The sequence below is a fragment of the Oncorhynchus mykiss genome, chromosome 11 (assembly GCF_013265735.2).
Source record: "Oncorhynchus mykiss isolate Arlee chromosome 11, USDA_OmykA_1.1, whole genome shotgun sequence".
Classification (NCBI taxonomy): Eukaryota; Metazoa; Chordata; class Actinopteri; order Salmoniformes; family Salmonidae; genus Oncorhynchus; species Oncorhynchus mykiss.
The window spans coordinates 24,167,152-24,188,867 of NC_048575.1; the positions used below are offsets into that span (position 1 = coordinate 24,167,152).

At 42.3% G+C, this 21,716-nt stretch overlaps 2 protein-coding genes across 5 annotated transcripts; one reads left to right on the forward strand and one right to left on the reverse strand.

The window, feature by feature from the left end:
* Positions 1–2,611: 2,611 nt before the first annotated feature.
* LOC118937336 lies at positions 2,612–5,916 on the reverse strand. Of its 2 annotated transcripts, XM_036935218.1 has the most exons (5): positions 5,034–5,916; positions 4,245–4,353; positions 3,261–3,380; positions 2,994–3,072; positions 2,612–2,901 (listed from the first exon to the last, which is right to left on the reverse strand). In XM_036935218.1, exons 1-5 carry the CDS (start codon positions 5,180–5,182, stop codon positions 2,810–2,812), a joined length of 549 nt encoding a protein of 182 aa, XP_036791113.1. In that variant the 5' UTR covers positions 5,183–5,916; the 3' UTR covers positions 2,612–2,809. The 2 variants fall into 2 exon arrangements, with proteins under 2 accessions (XP_036791113.1, XP_036791114.1); XM_036935219.1 differs by lacking the exon at positions 5,034–5,916 and having other exon boundaries at positions 4,245–4,737.
* Positions 5,917–5,944: 28 nt separating this feature from the next.
* On the forward strand, positions 5,945–21,617 carry LOC110535520 (STEAP family member 1B). Of its 3 annotated transcripts, none has more exons than XM_021620565.2 (6): positions 5,945–6,136; positions 10,633–10,751; positions 11,437–11,794; positions 13,948–14,114; positions 20,093–20,257; positions 20,558–21,617. In XM_021620565.2, exons 2-6 carry the CDS (start codon positions 10,641–10,643, stop codon positions 20,819–20,821), a joined length of 1,065 nt encoding a protein of 354 aa, XP_021476240.1. In that variant the 5' UTR covers positions 5,945–6,136; positions 10,633–10,640; the 3' UTR covers positions 20,822–21,617. The 3 variants fall into 3 exon arrangements, with proteins under 3 accessions (XP_021476240.1, XP_021476241.1, XP_021476239.1); XM_021620566.1 differs by lacking the exon at positions 5,945–6,136 and adding an exon at positions 6,154–6,310; XM_021620564.2 differs by lacking the exon at positions 5,945–6,136 and adding an exon at positions 6,615–6,717 and having other exon boundaries at positions 20,558–21,616.
* Positions 21,618–21,716: the final 99 nt, after the last annotated feature.

Sequence of the window (21,716 nt, forward strand, 5' to 3'; positions counted from 1 at the left end):
GAAGTCAGTTCCACGACCACTATCCCAATTTAAGCCCTGATATTACCGTAGTGTCCGTGCTAGCTGAAGAGCTGTTTCAATTCAATCATTATATTGGATAACACAGTCACAGAAAATAATAGTCTACTTACTATCAGAATTAAACAATTTGTTGATCTCTTTGAGTACACATCATTCGGTTATGTTGCACTTCTTCAGAAAGCAGGGAAATCTATGCCCTTAAGCTGTGAAGCGTGGCGGTTCGTATGTGCTGGAAAAATGAAGAATCAAAGCAATAGTCTTTATGCAATGCCTGCTCTCTTCCTAGTCCACTTTCTCTATCCATAGTGAAATGCATAAAACTTTTCTTTGAAATATTGGAATTGCTGTGGTTTAATGATAATAAAAAGCCCATTTGTGCAGATAACCGTAACAAGACTAAGGAGCTTGCAGACACTGCCACCTATTGGCAAGAGAGGAAAGCCATATGGCTAAACTAAAGCACAGCATCTAACTCCCAAATGGCACCCTCTACCTATAAAGTGCACCCTGTGGGCCTATGTCAAAACTAGTGCACTATACAGGGAATACGTTGACATTTGGGATGCAGCCATAGACATTGATGTCCGTGGCAAAGTGTCTTCTAGCAGTGATCTGAAAAGCCTTCGCTGTGATGGATGGCAAAGCCCAGCTGACCATATTGCTGTGCTAATAAAAACCTGCCCTGCAATTCACATAGCTCACTGTGTTTAGTTTTTTTTTTTACCCCGGCACCATTGCTTTTAAGAGGAAAACTGGTTTAGGTGTCAAAAAGAACGATGCCCCTCAGACCGCGACTCACCTCAAGAGGTATAGAATGAAAGGAGAACTATATTTACAACTGCGTTTTCTCCCGGCTTGAGACAGCAGGAAAGACCTTACAGATGAAAGTTTTACCTCACTACTCCTTACTTGAACCTTTTGACTTCACTGCTTCGTTACAAGATGGGCAGTTACCGTACAATAACAATCATTTTAAAATCGATAAGTAAAAAAAATAACAAGGATAAAAAGATACAGTGCCTTGCGAAAGTATTCGGCCCCCTTGAACTTTGCGACCTTTTGCCACATTTCAGGCTTCAAACATAAAGATATAAAACTGTATTTTTTTGTGAAGAATCAACAACAAGTGGGACACAATCATGAAGTGGAACGACATTTATTGGATATTTCAAACTTTTTTAACAAATCAAAAACTGAAAAATTGGGCGTGCAAAATTATTCAGCCCCCTTAAGTTAATACTTTGTAGCGCCACCTTTTGCTGCGATTACAGCTGTAAGTCGCTTGGGGTATGTCTCTATCAGTTTTGCACATCGAGAGACTGACATTTTTTCCCATTCCTCCTTGCAAAACAGCTCGAGCTCAGTGAGGTTGAGTGGAGAGCATTTGTGAACAGCAGTTTTCAGTTCTTTCCACAGATTCTCGATTGGATTCAGGTCTGGACTTTGACTTGGCCATTCTAACACCTGGATATGTTTATTTTTGAACCATTCCATTGTAGATTTTGCTTTATGTTTTGGATCATTGTCTTGTTGGAAGACAAATCTCCGTCCCAGTCTCAGGTCTTTTGCAGACTCCTTCCAGAATGGTCCTCTATTTGGCTCCATCCATCTTCCCATCAATTTTAACCATCTTCCCTGTCCCTGCTGAAGAAAAGCAGGCCCAAACCATGATGCTGCCACCACCATGTTTGACAGTGGGGATGGTGTGTTCAGCTGTGTTGCTTTTACGCCAAACATAACGTTTTGCATTGTTGCCAAAAAGTTCAATTTTGGTTTCATCTGACCAGAGCACCTTCTTCCACATGTTTGGTGTGTCTCCCAGGTGGCTTGTGGCAAACTTTAAACGACACTTTTTATGGATATCTTTAAGAAATGGCTTTCCTCTTGCCACTCTTCCATAAAGGCCAGATTTGTGCAATATACGACTGATTGTTGTCCTATGGACAGAGTCTCCCACCTCAGCTGTAGATCCCTGCAGTTCATCCAGAGTGATCATGGGCCTCTTGGCTGCATCTCTGATCAGTCTTCTCCTTGTATGAGCTGAAAGTTTAGAGGGACAGCCAGGTCTTGGTAGATTTGCAGTGGTCTGATACTCCTTCCATTTCAATATTATCGCTTGCACAGTGCTCCTTGGGATGTTTAAAGCTTGGGAAATCTTTTTGTATCCAAATCCGGCTTTAAACTTCTTCACAACAGTATCTCGGACCTGCCTGGTGTGTTCCTTGTTCTTCATGATGCTCTCTGCGCTTTTAACAGACCTCTGAGACTATCACAGTGCAGGTGCATTTATACGGAGACTTGATTACACACAGGTGGATTGTATTTATCATCATTAGTCATTTAGGTCAACATTGGATCATTCAGAGATCCTCACTGAACTTCTGGAGAGAGTTTGCTGCACTGAAAGTAAAGGGGCTGAATAATTTTGCACGCCCAATTTTTCAGTTTTTGATTTGTTAAAAAAGTTTGAAATATCCAATAAATGTCGTTCCACTTCATGATTGTGTCCCACTTGTTGTTGATTCTTCACAAAAAAATACAGTTTTATATCTTTATGTTTGAAGCCTGAAATGTGGCAAAAGGTCGTAAAGTTCAAGGGGGCCGAATACTTTCGCAAGGCACTGTACAGCATAAGAATTCATGGATCAAATAAAAAAGAAGACCTTTAAAGAAAACAAAAGCAGCGTGTGTATAAAATGCAGCGCTGCCAACACTGTCAGACGATGAGGGACGATCTGACGGTGAGCAAGCTGTTGCCATGCAATATGAACCATGGGCCATCATGGTGTCAGTATACAGTGCAGTCAGCAGAGGACCGCTGGGTACACAGGAAGTCACTCGTTATCTCTTTGTATCCAGGGGCGTCTGTAAGGCCACTTCCTGTTTTAATTTACAAGGAGAACAATTAGTGACAACATTTTATAATTCATGTGCAGATGATACAATATATGTATTGGAGTTAACCATCTCACCTTCCATGAGATTATAGAGGTTGCAGTAGTTTGTGCCGTGATCTCTAATGGCATACCAGCTCTCTGAGACAGACATGGCCTGCAGAGAAAGAACGATTCTGGTTAGAAGAAGTGTTAAAGACCTGAGACATGTTACAGTAGTGTTAGCTGCAGATAACCCACAAAAAGAGATGTGATCCTTAAATAAGCCTACACATTATATTATTGTCCTTATATGTCATATGGATGTATAGAAATGACAACAGGATCCGAGAATATCCCTCCTACCGAGACGTGACAGTGGGTGAAGAACTCAAAGGAGACCAGACGGAACGTCAAGTCATCGACAGTCTTCTTAAATGGTGTGGTGTGTTTGGCTGCTATGAAGTGGATAGAGGCTGCCTGGAGCTGGGGAGCAGAGGGAAAGAGATAAAGAGAAAGAGATCAAGAGAGAGAGAGTAGACGGGTCATAGTCTGTAGTCGGAAATATGCAACACACATAGGGTTGTAAAACTACCAGTATTTTACCAAAGTTACTGGAATTTTCTCTACTTTTGGTCATTAACAGGTCATCTATGGCAATCTATGGTAACTTTGGCAATTTATACTTAAATAACTGAAAATATATATTCATATAAAATATGAAGTCAAGAGAAAACAGCTACATTTATTTTAAAAAGCATCTAAACAACAATGACAATTTCAAATTAACTGCAACTTTTCCAACAACTTACTTTTTTGACAACTGACACCAGTTTGGCACCAAAACATTTACCACAATCACATATTGACAGAGTAAATAAAGTTGAGTAAAAATATAAAGGATAATTCATAGTGAAGCCCTCACATTAAACACCAACGGTATTCACTAAGTTGATTGATTATATTTAGGTCACAGGTGGTTGGTGGCACCTTAATTGGGGAGAATGGGCTTGTGGTAATGACGGGAGCGGAATGGTATCAAATACATCAAACACACGGTTTCAAGTTGTTTGATATCTTTTTACTCCATTTGCTCCATTCTGGACATTATTTTGAGCCGTTCTCCCCTCAGCAGCCTCCACTGATTTAGGATGATGTTTTACAGCTTTGTTACAATGTTTTAGATTCAAATAATCTCAATTTATGATTTTATATATTTTACATGTTTTGAAAATTCCATAAAAGGCTTGAACGTTTCAACTTTGAAAGTTACCAGTAATATACTCTTCTTTTGCAACCCTAAACACACACAAGTAGTTATACGATATAAAAAAAGCACACACACCATACCTTGTAGAGGCACCTCTGTCCCCCCATCACACAGCTGGACATGGTCCTCCACTGCTTGATCTGAGTGACCAGACCTTCATAGACTTGTCTACAGGGGATCCCAAAATACCTGTAGTAGGAACCAGAACATAGAAACACATCGATGAAGGGGCTTAATACTTAGTCTCGTCGGGCTATCAGCTTGTCTTGTTGAGAAGCTTGGGCCCCAGAAGCTACTCATTACTATTGTCCACCATAGTCATTTCAGGTAAAATGGCACTGGCACCATCTTGTGGATACAGAGGGTAGTGTTCAACTGGGCCTAACAGAACTGCTAATTCAATTCACAGGTGGTTGTAATAAATCAGCACTTTGTAAAGATATAGATTTTTATTTGGAGCCATTTTGCACAGAGAGCTATAATAAATGATTAGTCATCATGAGGGGCATGTCCATGAGATCATATGTTTGTATTTATTTGATTTAACTAGGCAATTCTTATTTACAATGACAGCCTACCCCGGCCAAACCCGGACGACGCTGAGCCAACTGTGCGCCGCCCTATGGGACTCCCAATCACGGCCGGTTGTGATACAGCCTGGAATCGAACCAGGGTCTGTAATGACACCTCTAGCAGTGCCTTAGACCGCTGCGCCACTCGGGTATGGGTCAGACCATAAAACAGCAAGAGTGAACAACAGCAACCATTTGTTTTACAAACATCCAGCACCGCAATAAAAACAGCATGCACCATCTGGTCAAAACATAGACATATAGTAATAGCATAGTAATGGTCAAACAGTAGCTTACCATTCTACTTTGCATTGTGCATGGAGAGGTCCCGCGGATGTGATCTTGAGATTTGAGGTCCCAAAAACTAGAGCCACCGCAAGGATCCACCCTGCCAAATGCATCTTGTGAAAAGTAATATTTTTTGAAGCAGTATCCAAGGAATACATTCACAACACCAACAACAAAGTTCTGAGGCCTGTCTTGGGAGACGGATAGAAAATCACAGGATGGTCATGTGCGTTTAGAGGAAAGGAAACAGCCTAAACTCAATTAACTTTAGAAAAAAAGATCCATCGTTCTACAGAGCAGAGACAGAGCTACAGAGGACAAGACTAGAGAGACATCTATGGGTCGTTGAAATGAAAGCATCTACTGTGAACTTGTAAACTGCTTCATCAATGAACATACATTACAGCCATACATTCCAGGCAAGTGCATGTTCAGGGTTCAATAATGAATTGGAGACTCTCCAAAAAGGAGAGAAAAAAGTTATTCAAGTTGTTGTAAGAGGATGAATAGGACATTCAAGATACAGTGTGGTTGTTGAAAGCTTTTTTGGTGCAAATAAAATATATTTTCTATATTGGTTAACTCAGTCTTTAGAATATAATATAACTTATTTTATTCCTAGAGGTGTCTGTATGTGTTCGTTGTTCATGTTTGCCCATGTCTTCTAGAAGGAACTAAATATTACAGAAATTGTAAACACACCATTCAAAATGTGTGGCTGTGAATTGTATCCTAGACCCGCCCCGAAATGTCGTATTTACTCCGCCTCACGGGCGTACTTACCTATCCTTGCCCAGAGGTGTGTAATATATCACGCCCCTTCCAAATCCAACTTCCAATCCGTGGACAGAATTTGCCAGACCCCCTCCTTGCCGCGGTCCTTTCACTATAGAACGCTCAGTGCCCCACGTCCGCATTTTGAAGACACGTAGGTTGTGGAGCTTTTAAATAGATGTAGCCCGAGCCGCGAGCTCGTCGAGGACTGGACACTTCTCTTCATAATGTAAATTATCCCCGTGTCCTCCACGCAGCTTCCGTTTTCCCCCACAACTTTCATCCCTTTGGACCCGTCCATCGGCAGGATAAATATTTGTAGATGACCTAAACTTCCAGTAAGTCACTGACATAACACACATACAGTAGGTTGACAGATTGTCCACATTTATGCCATTGTTTGCTTTTACTAATGCTATTTGCGCATATGTTCTCTGGTAAGGATTTTATAGACACTTTTTTTTAAAGTTACAACGAAATCTTCAAGTAAACCAATAAAACATTTTATACAGGTATGACATTTCCATATTGGCTTTCTACTTTAGTAGGCTACACTGCACTATACTAGGCTACAAATGTAATACTGTTTTTCTTCCTAATCTATTTCTGTCACAATTATGTTATTGTGTTGCCTTTTGCCAGTCGTTTTTTTTCCTCGGGTATTAATGGTTTTGGTTTAATGCCGTGGGAATGAAAGTCATGTGGATTCTGCTCTCAGATCTCGAGTTCTTCACATTCCATCTTGTGAATTAAACCCACGAGAGTCTGATTGGAACGGGCTAATTATTCACAGATTTCAGGTCCGTCACTCGGTCGCGTCGTTACATTATTATGAACGTTCTCCAAGCCGCCCTCTATCGGTGGCGCTATAGTGGTGGCCTAAAGAGGTTACAAACCCAGTCAGTCATTCTGGGTGAAGGTAACTACTGTTTTGTCTAAATTACTCTATAATTCCTGGAAATACGATGATATTTCAACATTAGTCAAATATTTAGTAGGAAACCACTTCATCAGCATTATCATGTCGTCAAATTGACTTGAGACAGATGACAACGTTGTCATTAGCTAGCAAAGTTTGTCAATACTGCATATACAGTCAATTTGGTGACATCAAAATGATGACAGAATGTTTTTCAACAAATAATTTGCCTCCATGTGAATGCCATTGTATTTCCAAGCAACTGTAAAGATTGCAGTCAAGAGTGCAGTATAACTGAAGTCACTGCAATATGATGCAAATACTGCATCCAAAATAACATTTTTTTACTGCAGTAATTTTGCAGTGTAAACTGCAGTTAGAGTGCAGTATAACTTCAGTTCAACTGCAGTACATTGCAGTTGTTCTGCCATTACTGCATCCAAAATATCACAGCCGACTGCAATTACGGAACTTTTACTGCAGTTTCAAAACGGCAATATTTTTTTGTAAGCGCACTCATTGACGATGCATTGAGTAGAATGCTCATCAATCGGTTCAAAACAATAATGTGACAACATACAACCCATGATATTCACGATAGTTGCGTCTATTATAGGCATTGGTTGAAGCTCGGTGTTAAATTGAAATATCCGTATCATATCTAAGCCAATATGACACCAGTCTCGATGAAAATTTGCAAAGCAACTTGATTGGAGGTCCACAACACACTCCACGCCCATCGTCATCAGCCGTCCGTCATTTACTGAGAACCACATACCAGATTTGTAATAGGGTCTTTAGCGATTGAGTTTTAAGAGTATTTCTTGCGCCTACCTAGCTCAAATTCTAGAGGTCAGATTAAAACTAGACTATAGCGTCCATAAAGTGACCATGCGATTTAAAATAAATAATAACCGGATTGACAAAATCAGCTGCTTGCCCCATGCTGCCAGTCATAAGAAGTGTTTGCGAACAAACCTAGGCTACTGTGTGTATATATATATATATATAACTACATTGTGGTATTCAAGCTGAGGTCAATCAATAAATGCAAACATATATGTTGATTATTAATTAATGTTACCTAGCTACAAAGTCCAGCAACTACTGTAGGCTCTGTAGCTAGCAAACACCAGTCAGCTGCGTATAATCGGAGCACAAATAAACTAGCGAACGTCCTTGGCTGCTATGATATCCAATGAACTTTAGCTAGCTAAGTAACCTTAGCCAGCGTAGATTTGTAACGTTAGTTAACGTGTATGGCCAGTTCATGCGCCACAATATATTATACTTTCTTACACAAAACATAACTAATGTTAACTAACTAGTTAAGTTTAAAACCAGCAAATTTTGGGAAACTGCCACGCTGATGATCACGTTCATTTGCATTGCACAGGCCAAACTACAGTAACGTTAAAACGAGGTAGCCAGATTTCAGACGGGACAAACACTGCAGTTAGCTATGCTATATTTCCTTGACTAAGAACATCCAAGACCACAACACAAACCGTAGCCAAGAAAACAAATTGCTTTGTTAATACGAAACAGTAAATTAGATATGTTGAACTGCATATAGTAAATAGTTGAACCCAAAACTAAACTTGTGTTTACACTTGTTACACATTATTTTGACAGAGGTAATGCACTGTCCATTGATCAGCAAAGCAATTGATAAAACAGGACCATGTTTGAAACATGTTCCTGTTTTATCAATTGCTGTGCTGATCAATGAGCTTATGTCAATATTACACAGATAAGTTAACAGTTTCAGAAATGCAAACAGGCTCTATCAATCTGGGCTACTGTGTCCAACACACCACCACCTGTGTTTATGTTGGGTGCCTACTGACCCCCCCAAAAAATGTTTTTTATTGATAAAATAAAGGTTTAAGGAAATTTATTTTATTTTTTATTTCACGTTTATTTAACCAGGTAGGCAAGTTGAGAACAAGTTCTCATTTACAATTGCGACTTGGCCAAGATAAAGCAAAGCAGTTCGACACATACAACGACACAGAGTTACACATGGAGTAAAACAAACATACAGTCAATAATACAGTATAAACAAGTCTATATACGATGTGAGCAAATGAGGTGAGATAAGGGAGGTAAAGGCAAAAAGGCCATGGTGGCAAAGTAAATACAATATAGCAAGTAAAACACTGGAATGGTAGATTTGCAATGGGAGAATGTGCAAAGTAGAAATAAAAATAATGGGGTGCAAAGGAGCTAAATAAATAAATAAATAAATAAAATACAGTAGGGAAAGAGGTAGTTGTTTGGGCTAAATTATAGGTGGGGTATGTACAGGTGCAGTAATCTGTGAGCTGCTCTGACAGTTGGTGCTTAAAGCTAGTGAGGGAGATAAGTGTTTCCAGTTTCAGAGATTTTTGTAGTTTGTTCCAGTCATTGGCAGCAGAGAACTGGAAGGAGAGGCGGCCAAAGAAATAATTGGTTTTGGGGGTGACTAGAGAGATATACCTGCTGGAGCGTGTGCTACAGGTGGGAGATGCAATGGTGACCAGCGAGCTGAGATAAGGGGGGACTTTACCTAGCAGGGTCTTGTAGATGACATGGAGCCAGTGGGTTTGGCGACGAGTATGAAGCGAGGGCCAGCCAACGAGAGCGTACAGGTCGCAATGGTGGGTAGTATATGGGGCTTTGGTGACAAAACGGATTGCACTGTGATAGACTGCATCCAATTTGTTGAGTAGGGTATTGGAGGCTATTTTGTAAATGACATCGCCAAAGTCGAGGATTGGTAGGATGGTCAGTTTTACAAGGGTATGTTTGGCAGCATGAGTGAGGGATGCTTTGTTGCGAAATAGGAAGCCAATTCTAGATTTAACTTTGGATTGGAGATGTTTGATATGGGTCTGGAAGGAGAGTTTACAGTCTAACCAGACAACTAAGTATTTGTAGTTGTCCACGTATTCTAAGTCAGAGCCGTCCAGAGTAGTAATGTTGGACGGGCGGGTAGGTACAGGTAGCGATCGGTTGAAGAGCATGCATTTAGTTTTACTTGTATTTAAGAGCAATTGGAGGAGAGTTGAAGGAGAGTTGGAAGGAGAGTTGTATGGCATTGAAGCTTGCCTGGAGGGTTGTTAACACAGTGTCCAAAGAAGGGCCAGAAGTATACAGAATGGTGTCGTCTGCGTAGAGGTGGATCAGAGACTCACCAGCAGCAAGAGCGACCTCATTGATGTATACAGAGAAGAGTCGGTCCAAGAATTGAACCCTGTGGCACCCCCATAGAGACTGCCAGAGGTCCGGACAGCAGACCCTCCGATTTGACACACTGAACTCTATCAGAGAAGTAGTTGGTGAACCAGGCGAGGCAATCATTTGAGAAACCAAGGCTGTCGAGTCTGCCGATGAGGATGTGGTGATTGACAGAGTCGAAAGCCTTGGCCAGATCAATGAATACGGCTGCACAGTAATGTTTCTTATCGATGGCGGTTAAGATATCATTTAGGACCTTGAGCGTGGCTGAGGTGCACCCATGCGGTACAACTCACACTATTGTGGAAGCACCTCTAAGAGTATGAATTAAGCTGTTTGAGTAGGTTTGAATCATAAGCAACCTGCCTACCAATAGTTTGAAATACAGTACCAACATAGCTACTTTTGTAGGTCAAAGCTATGTGCTGGAAAACCTTGGTAGAGCATTGTGGTGCACGTGTAAATTTCCTGACTTTTTTGGCTTCAGACCTATGCCTCTTCTCACTTATTCCCACTCACTTGTTTTCAATAATGTTCTATTGGTCAGTAAGACCACATAGTCAACTCTATAGGTGTACTAGCCAAACTATGCACTACAATTAAGAGGAACTACCAAGGGTGTTTCCAGACATGTAATCCCAGGATGTTGAAATGCCTTAATCTGTGGTGATGTCTCTGTTCCTGTCTGCCCAGTCTCTGAAATGATGGAGGAAAGACACGCAGATTCACAGAACACTGTGGTGGAGGACCAAGACACATGGCATGAGCTAGCTATAATGGACCCAGTGGACAAACCACACCTGGTACACAAGGTAAAACACACCCATTGCCCATGTCAGTGAATCAGGCTAAACTCTGGTGAGTAGGAAAAGCATTTCCCAAGGGGAAATATGCCGTGTGAATAGGGGCACTTGTTTAATTAAAAGTTGTCCTGCTTACCCTGTTGATGTTATTAGTCATTTCAACTGGTTGTGACTCAGACAGAATGGGAACCGTTTGTTTGCATTTAAGCTACCACCACAGAAAACCAACATTATAGTCAGTTAGTTGTATGTCTGCCATACATTGCTGTTGTATTACTGTGCTTTAGAAGAGGAAGCTTATAGACACATTTCCCAGCCCATTTCCCAGAATCAGAAAGCTCTTTGTTTCCCTAGCAGTGGATACGATCACATGCAACTTCAAATGCAGCTCATGACAGTTAAAAAATACGTAATCAAATGGTTATTGTCTACAATATTGCAGATGTCATCAGAGGATTGATTACATAGCAAGCCAGCGAAGCAAGGTAAAATATCACAAATAGAGCTAGATAAAGCCAGAAGAATAAAATACATGTTGAACATAGCTTTGGTTGTTTTCATGGTCATCACTCACTCACTGTTAAGTTTGTCAAGGTTTCGACTTTAGCGTTAGCTATTGTTCTACAGAGATTTTTGGTCGGGGAATGCGTGCGTATCACTCAAACGTGACGTTGCCTCTCCTCTCCTCCCGAAGGACTCAGAGGACCAGGAGGCTCTGTTGTTGAATGGGGCTAAACATCCTGAACATCGCCCTCTGTTGGTCTCCTTCGCCCTGGAGGAGTTTGAGTTTCCCTCCAGTGTCTGTTTAGAAGAGATGCCCCTCTTCCCCCAGTGGCACCTACCCCTCAAACTGATGGCCATCTTGATGGCGCTGACCTTCCTGTACACTTTTACAAGGGATGTGCTGCAGCCCTTTGTGTCTCAGAGCAGGAGTGACTTCTATAAGATCCCTATACTGGTGATGAATAAGACCCTGCCATGGACGGCCATATCTCTGCTTGCTCTGGTCTATCTGCCTGGGTTACTGGCTGCCCTGCTACAGCTGCACAGAGGTAGGCTACACACGCATACACATACTGTATGTATGGAGGCAGGGACAAACACACACACATACACTCGCAGGCATGGGCACACACACAAACATGCAGGCAAGCACATAAGTATGCTCAAAGTCCTAAACTTCAATTTGCCCATTGCTATGTGCTACACATGGTGTTTTTCCTTTGAGACTTAAGGCGTCTGCATGCTTCCCAGCCGAAACAGTTCGGAAGAGTTTGTGCATGTATTATGATGACATTTTGTGACGTTTTTGTTCGATTTGGGCTTATGTTGGCTGTTCTGGCACACAACCTGTTTTCTGGAGGCAAGCCGAAGTCTATGCCCCTTCATCGATGATTGGTCAAGAGTAGCGATTCTTCAATAGAGTCTTAGTTGTCATTAACATTTTTTTTGTTGTGAAATAATGCACCAAACATCTTAGTTAGATTTAAAATTACCCGACTAACATCTCCTCTGCAAAAACGTCAATATTAATGACCGATTTTTTGAGTTATCTTAGATTCCTTCTCAGTCTTTTGAGGAATAGTCTGGCTACGGTGTCTCAAAATGGACAAACTATTGCTGCTTTTTTCTCGTTTTTCAAGCGAAGGTCTTTTTAAAGGAGTATGCGAGCATACTCGTTCAGTTCGGCTAGCCGCCAACCAAAGCATGCTGATACCTTTCCCCCCACACAACTGGGCTGCCAGTGTTTTATGTTAATGTTACCTCTAGTGTTATTATATCAGGAGTGTGCCATTAAAGACCTATGGCAAGCAGAATCAACAACCTCTGCATCATTCAAGACTGTTGCTTTGTGTGAAGGTGTTAAAGTTCACACTTGGCAATTGTTATGTAAATGACATATGAACAGTTCGAATCAAAGTTTATTCGTGGTGAACACATTTTGAAGATGGTATCACAGGTGCAGCTCCAACAGTATAGTAATTACTAGACAAAAAAACAAAGTCAAACACAATACACAAATAATATTAAAATCCAAACAAGCGTTTACATTTTCTAGACACTCTTATCCAGAGCAACATGCAGTAATGAGTGGACACATATTAATATTTTGTTTGTACTGGTCCCCCACGGGAATTGAACTCACAACCCTGGCATTGCAATTGCCATGCCCTACCAGCTGAGCCACACGAGATGTCACAGAAGTTAGAGCAGGTCTGCCATGAGACACAGGTGCTGGCCTGCATAGATGGAAACTGAACATTTGGAAAGTGAATTGTCAATGGAAATGCTCGATTAGGCCTACTACCACTAACAATTGGATTTGAAAGTCATTGGAGTGCAAAGTCATACACGTACTCCCACAAATACACACTGACATGAAATCAGTGCAGTGAGACACACAGTTTGCATAAGCGCAGTCAGAGTGGATTTATTTACTTATTTAAGTTTAGAGAATAAATGAAATCCTATTTATAGTTGTTATGAATTAGCCCAAGGTTATCTTTCCCTGCAGGAAGGTCTACTCTTGTCTGCCTGGTAGAAGAACCTCAACATATTGTGTATCATTGGGTCAACACCAACACCCTAGTCAAAAAAAAATCCCGTTTGACCTTACTACCCCCCCGCCCCCCCATCCTTGTCTGACCCTTCCCCTCAATCTCCCCTCCCCCTCTTCATCTCTCTCTCCCTCTCTCTCTCTCTGTCCAGTCACTATTCGTAAGGGTAATTGGAGCCTTGCAGTGTATAAATATAGGTTGAGGTTTCCTCAGTGCAATGCAATTATAGGGGGTTTAAAATATGCAGCCAGCCACAATGGAATAAGCTTCATAGATAGGATAACACATGGGATTTTTGGGGGGCATCGGTTTCTCTACAACAAAGGTTGATGGATCATATGAAAAGTACTGAAGTTAGTCTATGTTCGGGTTCCAGTGAGAGCCACACAGCCAGGATGTGGCAAGATGGTGTCAAACCAGAGCTAGGGTGTTGGTTTTGACATGATGACACACATTATCTTGAGGTTCTTCTCCCAGGCAGACGAGATGTAGATCCACCACGTAAAAACAACTTTCCCAGACAACTGTAAGCCTTTTGTAGCCTGACAGTTTGTCAGTCATTTTAAAAATGTGTTAGGAAGCACTACTAATCCCCCCCCCCCCCCCTCACACACACACACACACACACACACACATCCCTCTGTCAGGTACCAAGTACAGCAGTTTCCCAGGCTGGTTGGAGAGGTGGATGTCTATGAGGAAACAGCTGGGCCTGCTAGCTTTCTTCCTAGCAGCACTCCATGCGATCTACAGCCTCTGTTACCCTATGAGACGCTCCTACAGATACAAGCTGCTCAACTGGGCTTACCAACAGGTAGATGGCTACTGGCTAGACCAGGCTTGTATCAAAAATTTTTTTTTTTTGTTGGTATAACTTGATATGCGTTTTATACTATGATGAACAGATGGCTGCTTATTTCAGCAGTATGGCAAATATTCAATCAAACTCAATCAATCAAATGTATTTAATAGATTCCTTTTTACATCAACAATTGTCACAAAGTGCTTATACAGAAACCCAGCCTAAAACCCCAAAGAGCAAACAGGGCAGATGTAGAATCACGGTGGACAGCAGGTGCAATAGAGAAATAGAGAGAGTGGGAAATAGAGAGAGAGAGAGGGTTGTATATTGGTATAACATTTCATGACAGGGTAAACCAATTCTTACATGACAAATTACGGTGCCAGGTTTCTGTTGGTATTGAGGTGTGGGAGTTTTGGTATGTGCTGTATGCTGGCCAGAATAAACAGAACAAACTGATCGTTGTGTACTTTTCTCAGTGTGTAATCTAATGTGAATATGAAGAACAGCTATTATTGAAAGCCAACTTTATATTGACTCTTTTGCCCATCCCAATGTGCCAGTTCACAATCAGGCATAGTTGTCAGATGTGACTTGTGGCAAAAAGTATTTAGTCAGCCACCAATTGTGCAAGTTCTCCCACTTAAAAATATGAGGCCTGTAATTTTCATCATAGGTACACGTAAAAAAAATCCAGAAAATCACATTGTAGGATTTTTTATGGATTTATTTGCAAATTATGGTGGAAAATAAGTATTTGGTCAATAACAAAAGTATCTCAATACTTTGTTATATACCCTTTGTTGGCAATGACAGAGGTCAACCGTTTTCTGTAAGTCTTCACAAGGTTTTCACACTGTTGCTGGTATTTTGGCCCATTCCTCCATGCAGATCTCCTCTTGTGCAGTGATGTTTTGGGGCTGTTGCTGGGCAACACGGACTTTCAACTCCCTCCAAAGATTTATGGGGTTGAGATCTGGAGACTGGCTAGGCCACTCCAGGACCTTGAAATGCTTCTTACGAAGCCACTCCTTCGTTGCCCGGGCGGTGTGTTTGGGATCATTGTCATGCTGAAAGACCCAGCCACCTTTCATCTTCAATGCCCTTGCTGATGGAAGGAGGTTTTCACTCAAAATCTCACGATACATGGCCCCATTCATTCTTTCCTTTACATGGATCAGTCGTCCTGGTCCCTTTGCAGAAAAACAGCCCCAAAGCATGATGTTTCCACCCCCATGCTTCACAGTAGGTATGGTGTTCTTTGGAGGACAAAGAATGCTGAGTTGCATCCAAACACGATGAGTTGAGTTTTTACCAAAAAGTTATATTTTGGTTTCATCTGACCATATGACATTCTCCCAATCTTCTTCTGGATCATCCAAATGCCCTCTAGCAAACTTCAGACGGGCCTGGACATGTACTGGCTTAAGCAGGGGGACACGTCTGGCACTGCAGGATTTGAGTCCCTGGCGGCGTAGTGTGTTACTAATGGTAAGCTTTGTTACTTTGGTCCCAGCTCTCTGCAGGTCATTCACTAGGTCCCCCCCCCCCCCCCCCCGTGTGGTTCTGGGATTTTTGCTCACCGTTCTTGTGATCATTTTGACCCCACGGGGTGAGATCTTGCGTGGAGCCCCAGATCGAGGGAGATTATCAGTGGTCTTGTATGTCTCCCATTTCCTATTAATTGCTCCCACAGTTGATTTCTTCAAACCAAGCTGCTTACCTATTGCAGATTCAGTCTTCCCAGCCTGGTGCAGGTCTACAGGTCTTTTTGTTTCTGGTGTCCTTTGACAGCTCTTTGGTCTTGGCCATAGTGGAGTTTGGAGTGTGACTGTTTGAGGTTGTGGACAGGTGTCTTTTATACTGATAACAAGTCCAAACAGGTGCCCTTAATACAGGTAACGAGTGGAGGACAGAGGAGCCTCTTAAAGAAGAAGTTACAGGTCTGTGAGAGCCAGAAATCTTGCTTGTTTGTAGGTGACCAAATACTTATTTTCCACCATAATTTCCAAAGAAATTCATAAAAAATCCTACAATGTGATTTTCAGGATTTTTTTTTCTTCTCGTTTTGTCTGTCATAGTTGAAGTGTACCTATGATGAAAATTACAGGCCTCTCATCTTTAAGTGGGAGAACATGCACAATTGGTGGCTGACTAAATACTTTTTTGCCCCACTGTATGTGAAATGCTTATTTGACTGAATATATGCCATATTTATCAATCAAAAGTATTTTATGAGGCCCTTTTTACATCAACAGTTGTCACAAAGTGCTTATACTGATACCCAGCCTAAAATCCTAAAGAACAAGCAATGCAGATGTAGAAGCATGGTGGCTGGGAAAAACTCCCTAGAAAGGCAGGAACCTAGGAAGAAACCTTAAGAGGAACCAGGCTCTGAGGGGTGGTCAGCTGAGTTCCCTGCCATCCAGGACCTCTATACAGTGTCGGAGGAAGGCCCTAAAAATTGTAATAGATTCAAGCCACCCAAGACATAGAATGTTCTCTCTGCTACCACACGGCAAGAGGTACCAATGCACCGAGTCTGGAACCAACAGGACCCTGAACAGCTTCTACCACCAAGCCATAAAACTTCCAAATAGTTAATGAAATACAGTGCCTTGCAAAATAATTCATGCCCCTTGGCGTTTTTCCTATTTTGTTGCATTACAACCTGTAATTTATTTTTATTTGGATTTCATGTATTGGACATACACAAAATAGTCCAAATTGGTGAAGTGAAGTGAAATGAAAAAAAATAACTTGTTTCAAACGGAAAATGAGTGCATGCATATGTATTCACCCCCTTTGCTATGAAGCTCCTAAATAAGATCTGGTGCAACCAATCACCTTCAAAAGTCACATAATTAGTTAAACAAAGCCCACCTGTGTGCAATCCAAGTGTCACATGATCTGTCACATGATCTCAGTATATAAACCTGTTCTGAAAGGCCCCAGAGTCTGCAACACCACTGAGAAAGGTGCACCACCAAGCAAGCGGCACGATGAAGACCAAGGAGCTCTCCAAACAGGTCAGGGACAAAGTTGTGGAGAAGTACAGATCAGGGTTGGGTTATAAAAAAATATCAGAAACTTTGAACATCCCATGGAGCACCATTAAATCCATTATTAAAACATGTAAAGAATATGGCACCACAACAAACCTGCCAAGAGAGGGCCGCCCACCAAAACGCAAGGATCAGGCAAGGAGGGTAGTAATCAGAGAGGCAACAAAGAGACCAAAGATAACCCTGAAGGAGCTGCTCCACATTGGAGATTGGAGTATCTGTCCATAGGACCACTTTAAGCCGTACACTCCACAGAGCTGGGCTTTACGGAAGAGTGGCCAGAAAAAAAGCCATAAGCAAACACGTTTGGTGTTAACCAAAAGGCATTTGGGAGACTCCCCAAACATATGGAAGAAGGTACTGGTCAGATGTGACTAAAATGTAGCTTTTTGACTATCAAGGAAAACGCTATGTCTGGCACAAACCCAACACCTCTCATCACCCCGAGAACGCCATCTCCACAGTGAAGCATGGTGGTGGCAGCATCATGCTGTGGGGATGTTTTTCATCGGCAGGGACTGGGAAACTGGTCAGAATTTAAGGAATGATAGATGGCGCTAAATACAGGGAAATTCTTGAGGGATACCTGTTTCAGTTTTCCATAGATTTGAGACTGGTATGGAGGTTCACCTTCCTTCAGGACAATGACCCTAAGCATACTGCTAAAGCAACACTCGAGTGGTTTAAGGGGAAACATTTAAATGTCTTGGAATGACCTAGTAAATCCAATTGAGTATCTGTGGTATTACGTAAAGACTGCTGTACACCAGTGGAACTCATCCAACTTGAAGGAGCTGAAGCAGTTTTGCCTTGAAGAATGGGCAAAAATCCCAGTGACTAGATGTGCCAAGTTTATAGAGACATACCGCAAGAGACTTGCAGCTGGGGGGTTAATAGTTATGCACGCTCAAGTTCTGTTTTTTTGGTCTTTATTTCTTGTTTCACAAAAAATATTTTGATTTTCAAAGTGGTAGGCATGTTGTGTAAATCAAATGGTACAACCCCCCCCAAAAAATCCATGTTAATTCCAGGTTGTAAGGCAACAAAATAGGAGAAATGCCAAGGGGGTGAATACTTTTGCAAGCCACCGTAGCTACCCAGACCGTCTGTATTTTGACCCTTTTTGCACTCTTTTAACTCATCATATACACTGCTGCTACTGTTTATTATCTATCCTGTTGCCTAGTCACTTTACCCCTACCTATATTTATATTATCTACCTCAATAACCTGGTAACCCTGCACATCGACCCGGTACTGGTACACCGTGTATATATCCAAGATTACGGGAATCTTCCAACAATGTTTTTTTTTTATGGGAATTTTGGGGAAAGTTACTGGAATTTTGCAACCTTACACAATCACAATTATATGAATCAATCAAATGTATTTATAAAGCCCTTCTTAAATCAGCTGATGTCACAAAGTGCTGTACAGAAACCCAGCCTAAAACCCCAAACAGCAAGCAATGCAGGTGAAGAAGCACGGGGGCTAGGAAAACTCCCTAGAAAGGCCAAAAACCTAGGAAGAAACCTAGAGGAACCAGGCTATGAGGGGTGGCCAGTCCTCTTCTGGCTGTGCCAGGTGGAGATTATAACAGAACATGGCCAAGATGTTCAATGGTCATAGATGACCAGCAGGGTCAAATAATAATAATCACAGTAGTTGTAGAGGGTGCAACAGGTCAGCACCTCAGGAGTAAATGTCAGTTAGCTTTTCATAGCCGATCATTCGGAGTATCTCTACCGCTCCTGCTGTCTCTAGAGAGTTGAAAACAGCAGGTCTGGGACAGGTAGCACATCTGGTGAACAGGTTAGGGTTCCATAGTCGCAGGCAGATCATTTGAAACTGGAGCAGCAGCACGGCCAGGTGGACTGGGGACAGCAAGGAGTCATCAGGCCAGGTAGTCCTGAGGCATGGTCTTAGGGCTCAGGTCCTCCGAGAGAGAGAGAGAGAGAAAGAAAGAAAAGGAGAGAAAATTAGAGAGAGCACACTTAAATTCACACAGGACACCGGATAAGACAGGAGAAATACTCCAGATATAACAGACTGACCCTAGCCCCCCCGACACAAACTATTGCAGCATAAATACTGGAGGCTGAAACCGGAGGGGTCGGGAGACACTGGGGCCCCGTCCGACGATACACCCGGACAGGGCCAAACAGGCAGGATATAACCCCACCCACTTTGCCTACCCGGACAGGAAGATCACGTCAGTGACTCAACCCAATCAAGTGATGCACCCCTCCTAGGGATGGCATGGAAGAGCACCAGTAAGCCAGTGACTAAGCCCCTGTAATAGGATTTGAGGCAGAGAATCCCAGTGGAGAGAGGGGAACCGGCTAGGCAGAGACAGCAAGGGTGGTTCGTTGCTCCAGTGCCTTTCCGTTCACCTTCACACTCCTGGGACAGACTACACTCAATCATAGGACCTACATAGGACCTACTGAAGAGATGAGTCTTCAATAAAGTCTCTCACATGGATAGGCAGACAATTCCATAAAAATGGAGCTCTATAGGAGAAAGCTCTGCCTCCAGCTGTTTGCTTAGAAATTCTAGGGACATTAAGGAGGCCTGCGTCTTGTGACCGTAGCGTACGTGTAGGTATGTACGGCAGGACCAAATCAAAAAGATGGGTAGGAGCAAGCCCATGTAATGCTTTGTTGGTTAGCAGTAAAACCTTGAAATCAGCCCTAGCCTTAACAGGAAGCCAGTGTAGAGGCTAGCACTGGAGTAATGTGATCAATTTTTTTGGTTCTTATCAAGATTCTAGCAGCCGTGTTTAGCACTAACTGAAGTTTATTTAGTGCTTTATCCGGGTTGCTGGAAAGTAGAGCATTGCAGTAGTCTAACATAGAAGTGACCAAAAGCATGGATACATTTTTCTGCATCATTTTAATTCATAATATGGTAATCTCTCCATCAGGTCCAGCGGAATCAGGAGGACTCATGGGTAGCAGATGACGTGTGGCGTATGGAGATCTATGTCTCCCTGGGTATCATGGGTTTGGGTCTCCTGGCTTTATTAGCCATCTCCTCCCTTCCCTCCATTTCTGATGCCCTCAACTGGAGAGAGTTCACCTGGATGCAGGTGAATCTTTTGACTCTGAAAAATAAATAATGATCTGTCTGTCTGTATGTCCTTCCATCCACCCGTCTGTCTTTCTATCTATGACTTAAGTGGTCAGGGTTTCCTCTCCAGTATCTATTTATCTCTGTGTCAATTACCCTGAATTTCACTGTCAGTCTGTCTGTTTGGTAGTACCTGTGGAACTGTCTCCTTGTTTACCAATTCTCCTAATGTCTGTCTCTCTGTCCGTCTGTCTTTTCTTAGTAGCTGTTGACAGGCCTCCTTTTTGTTTACCTATCTTCTGGTCCTTCTGTCCTGCAGAGGAGTCTGGGATATGCTGCCCTGGTCCTGTGTACAGCCCATGCTCTGGTCTATGGCTGGAGGAAGTGGGTGGAGCCTAAGCACTACGTGTGGTACACCCCTCCGTCCTTTATCCTGGCCTCGCTCCTCCCAGCCACCGTCCTATTGGTCAAGGCTGTGCTGCTGCTGCCTTGCCTGGACCGGCGACTGGGGCAGATTCGTCGAGGCTGGGAGAGTCCCCGCCCCCCAAGGGGAAGGGGAGTGACTGAAAAAGACTCGCTCTGAAAGATGACGCGTCAACCTGGGATGCAGCAGTGACGATTGATAAATTGTTTCAATTTTGAGATAAGACCTGAAGCTTGGTTTCTGGACCTCAAGGAGAATCGGTGCTGTTTGATGGGCAACATAAAGTGGCCACTGCACAGTTCCACTCTTCTGCTTATTATACAGATATCTGTGGGGACATACTCTGTAGTCTACACACAGTGTGCTTACTGAATTGATGTCCTGAGAACATAGCCTGGTTAAGCAGACTGACCGCTGTGCTCATGTTTTGTTTAATTGAGATATTGCAAGATCAGACTGGTTTCACAAGGCTACTGAGGAAGATCAGTTGAAGGTAAAAGTAAAACGAATGACCATCTTGTGGCATGTTTGCACCCAGTCAGGGAAACATGGAGAAACCAAAGCCTGCTCCTCTTAGACATATATTCTATAAGTAAGTAGTTAGTGCATAGTAATGTTATTTAATGTCAGACTAGACAATGGCTGTAGACAATCCCTGTAGACAATGTAAAATGTAGTGCACTATATAGGAAATAGGGTGCTGTTTAGGAAGCAGCCATTGAGAGCATCATCATAATTCCGATTTAAGTAGGCCCATGATAATTTGTGTGAATGATTTTGAAGCTTACTTTGTGCTTGTTTTCAACTATTTTCTCTGGCGCTAGAATATCCATCAGAATATGTTGTATCAAGACAGCAGCAAAAAGTGCTGAAATATCCCAAAATGCAGTTGAAGGTAGAGGAACTACCTCAGTTTCAGTCTGAAATAAAGATTTGAACATGATGAGAGTTCAACTGCTTGCCCTTTCATGAGTACAGTTCACTTTTGACATTCACAATTGTTTTTGTTTTTTTAAACACATGACTATAGTTCTTTGTCTGAGTACCAGAGTCA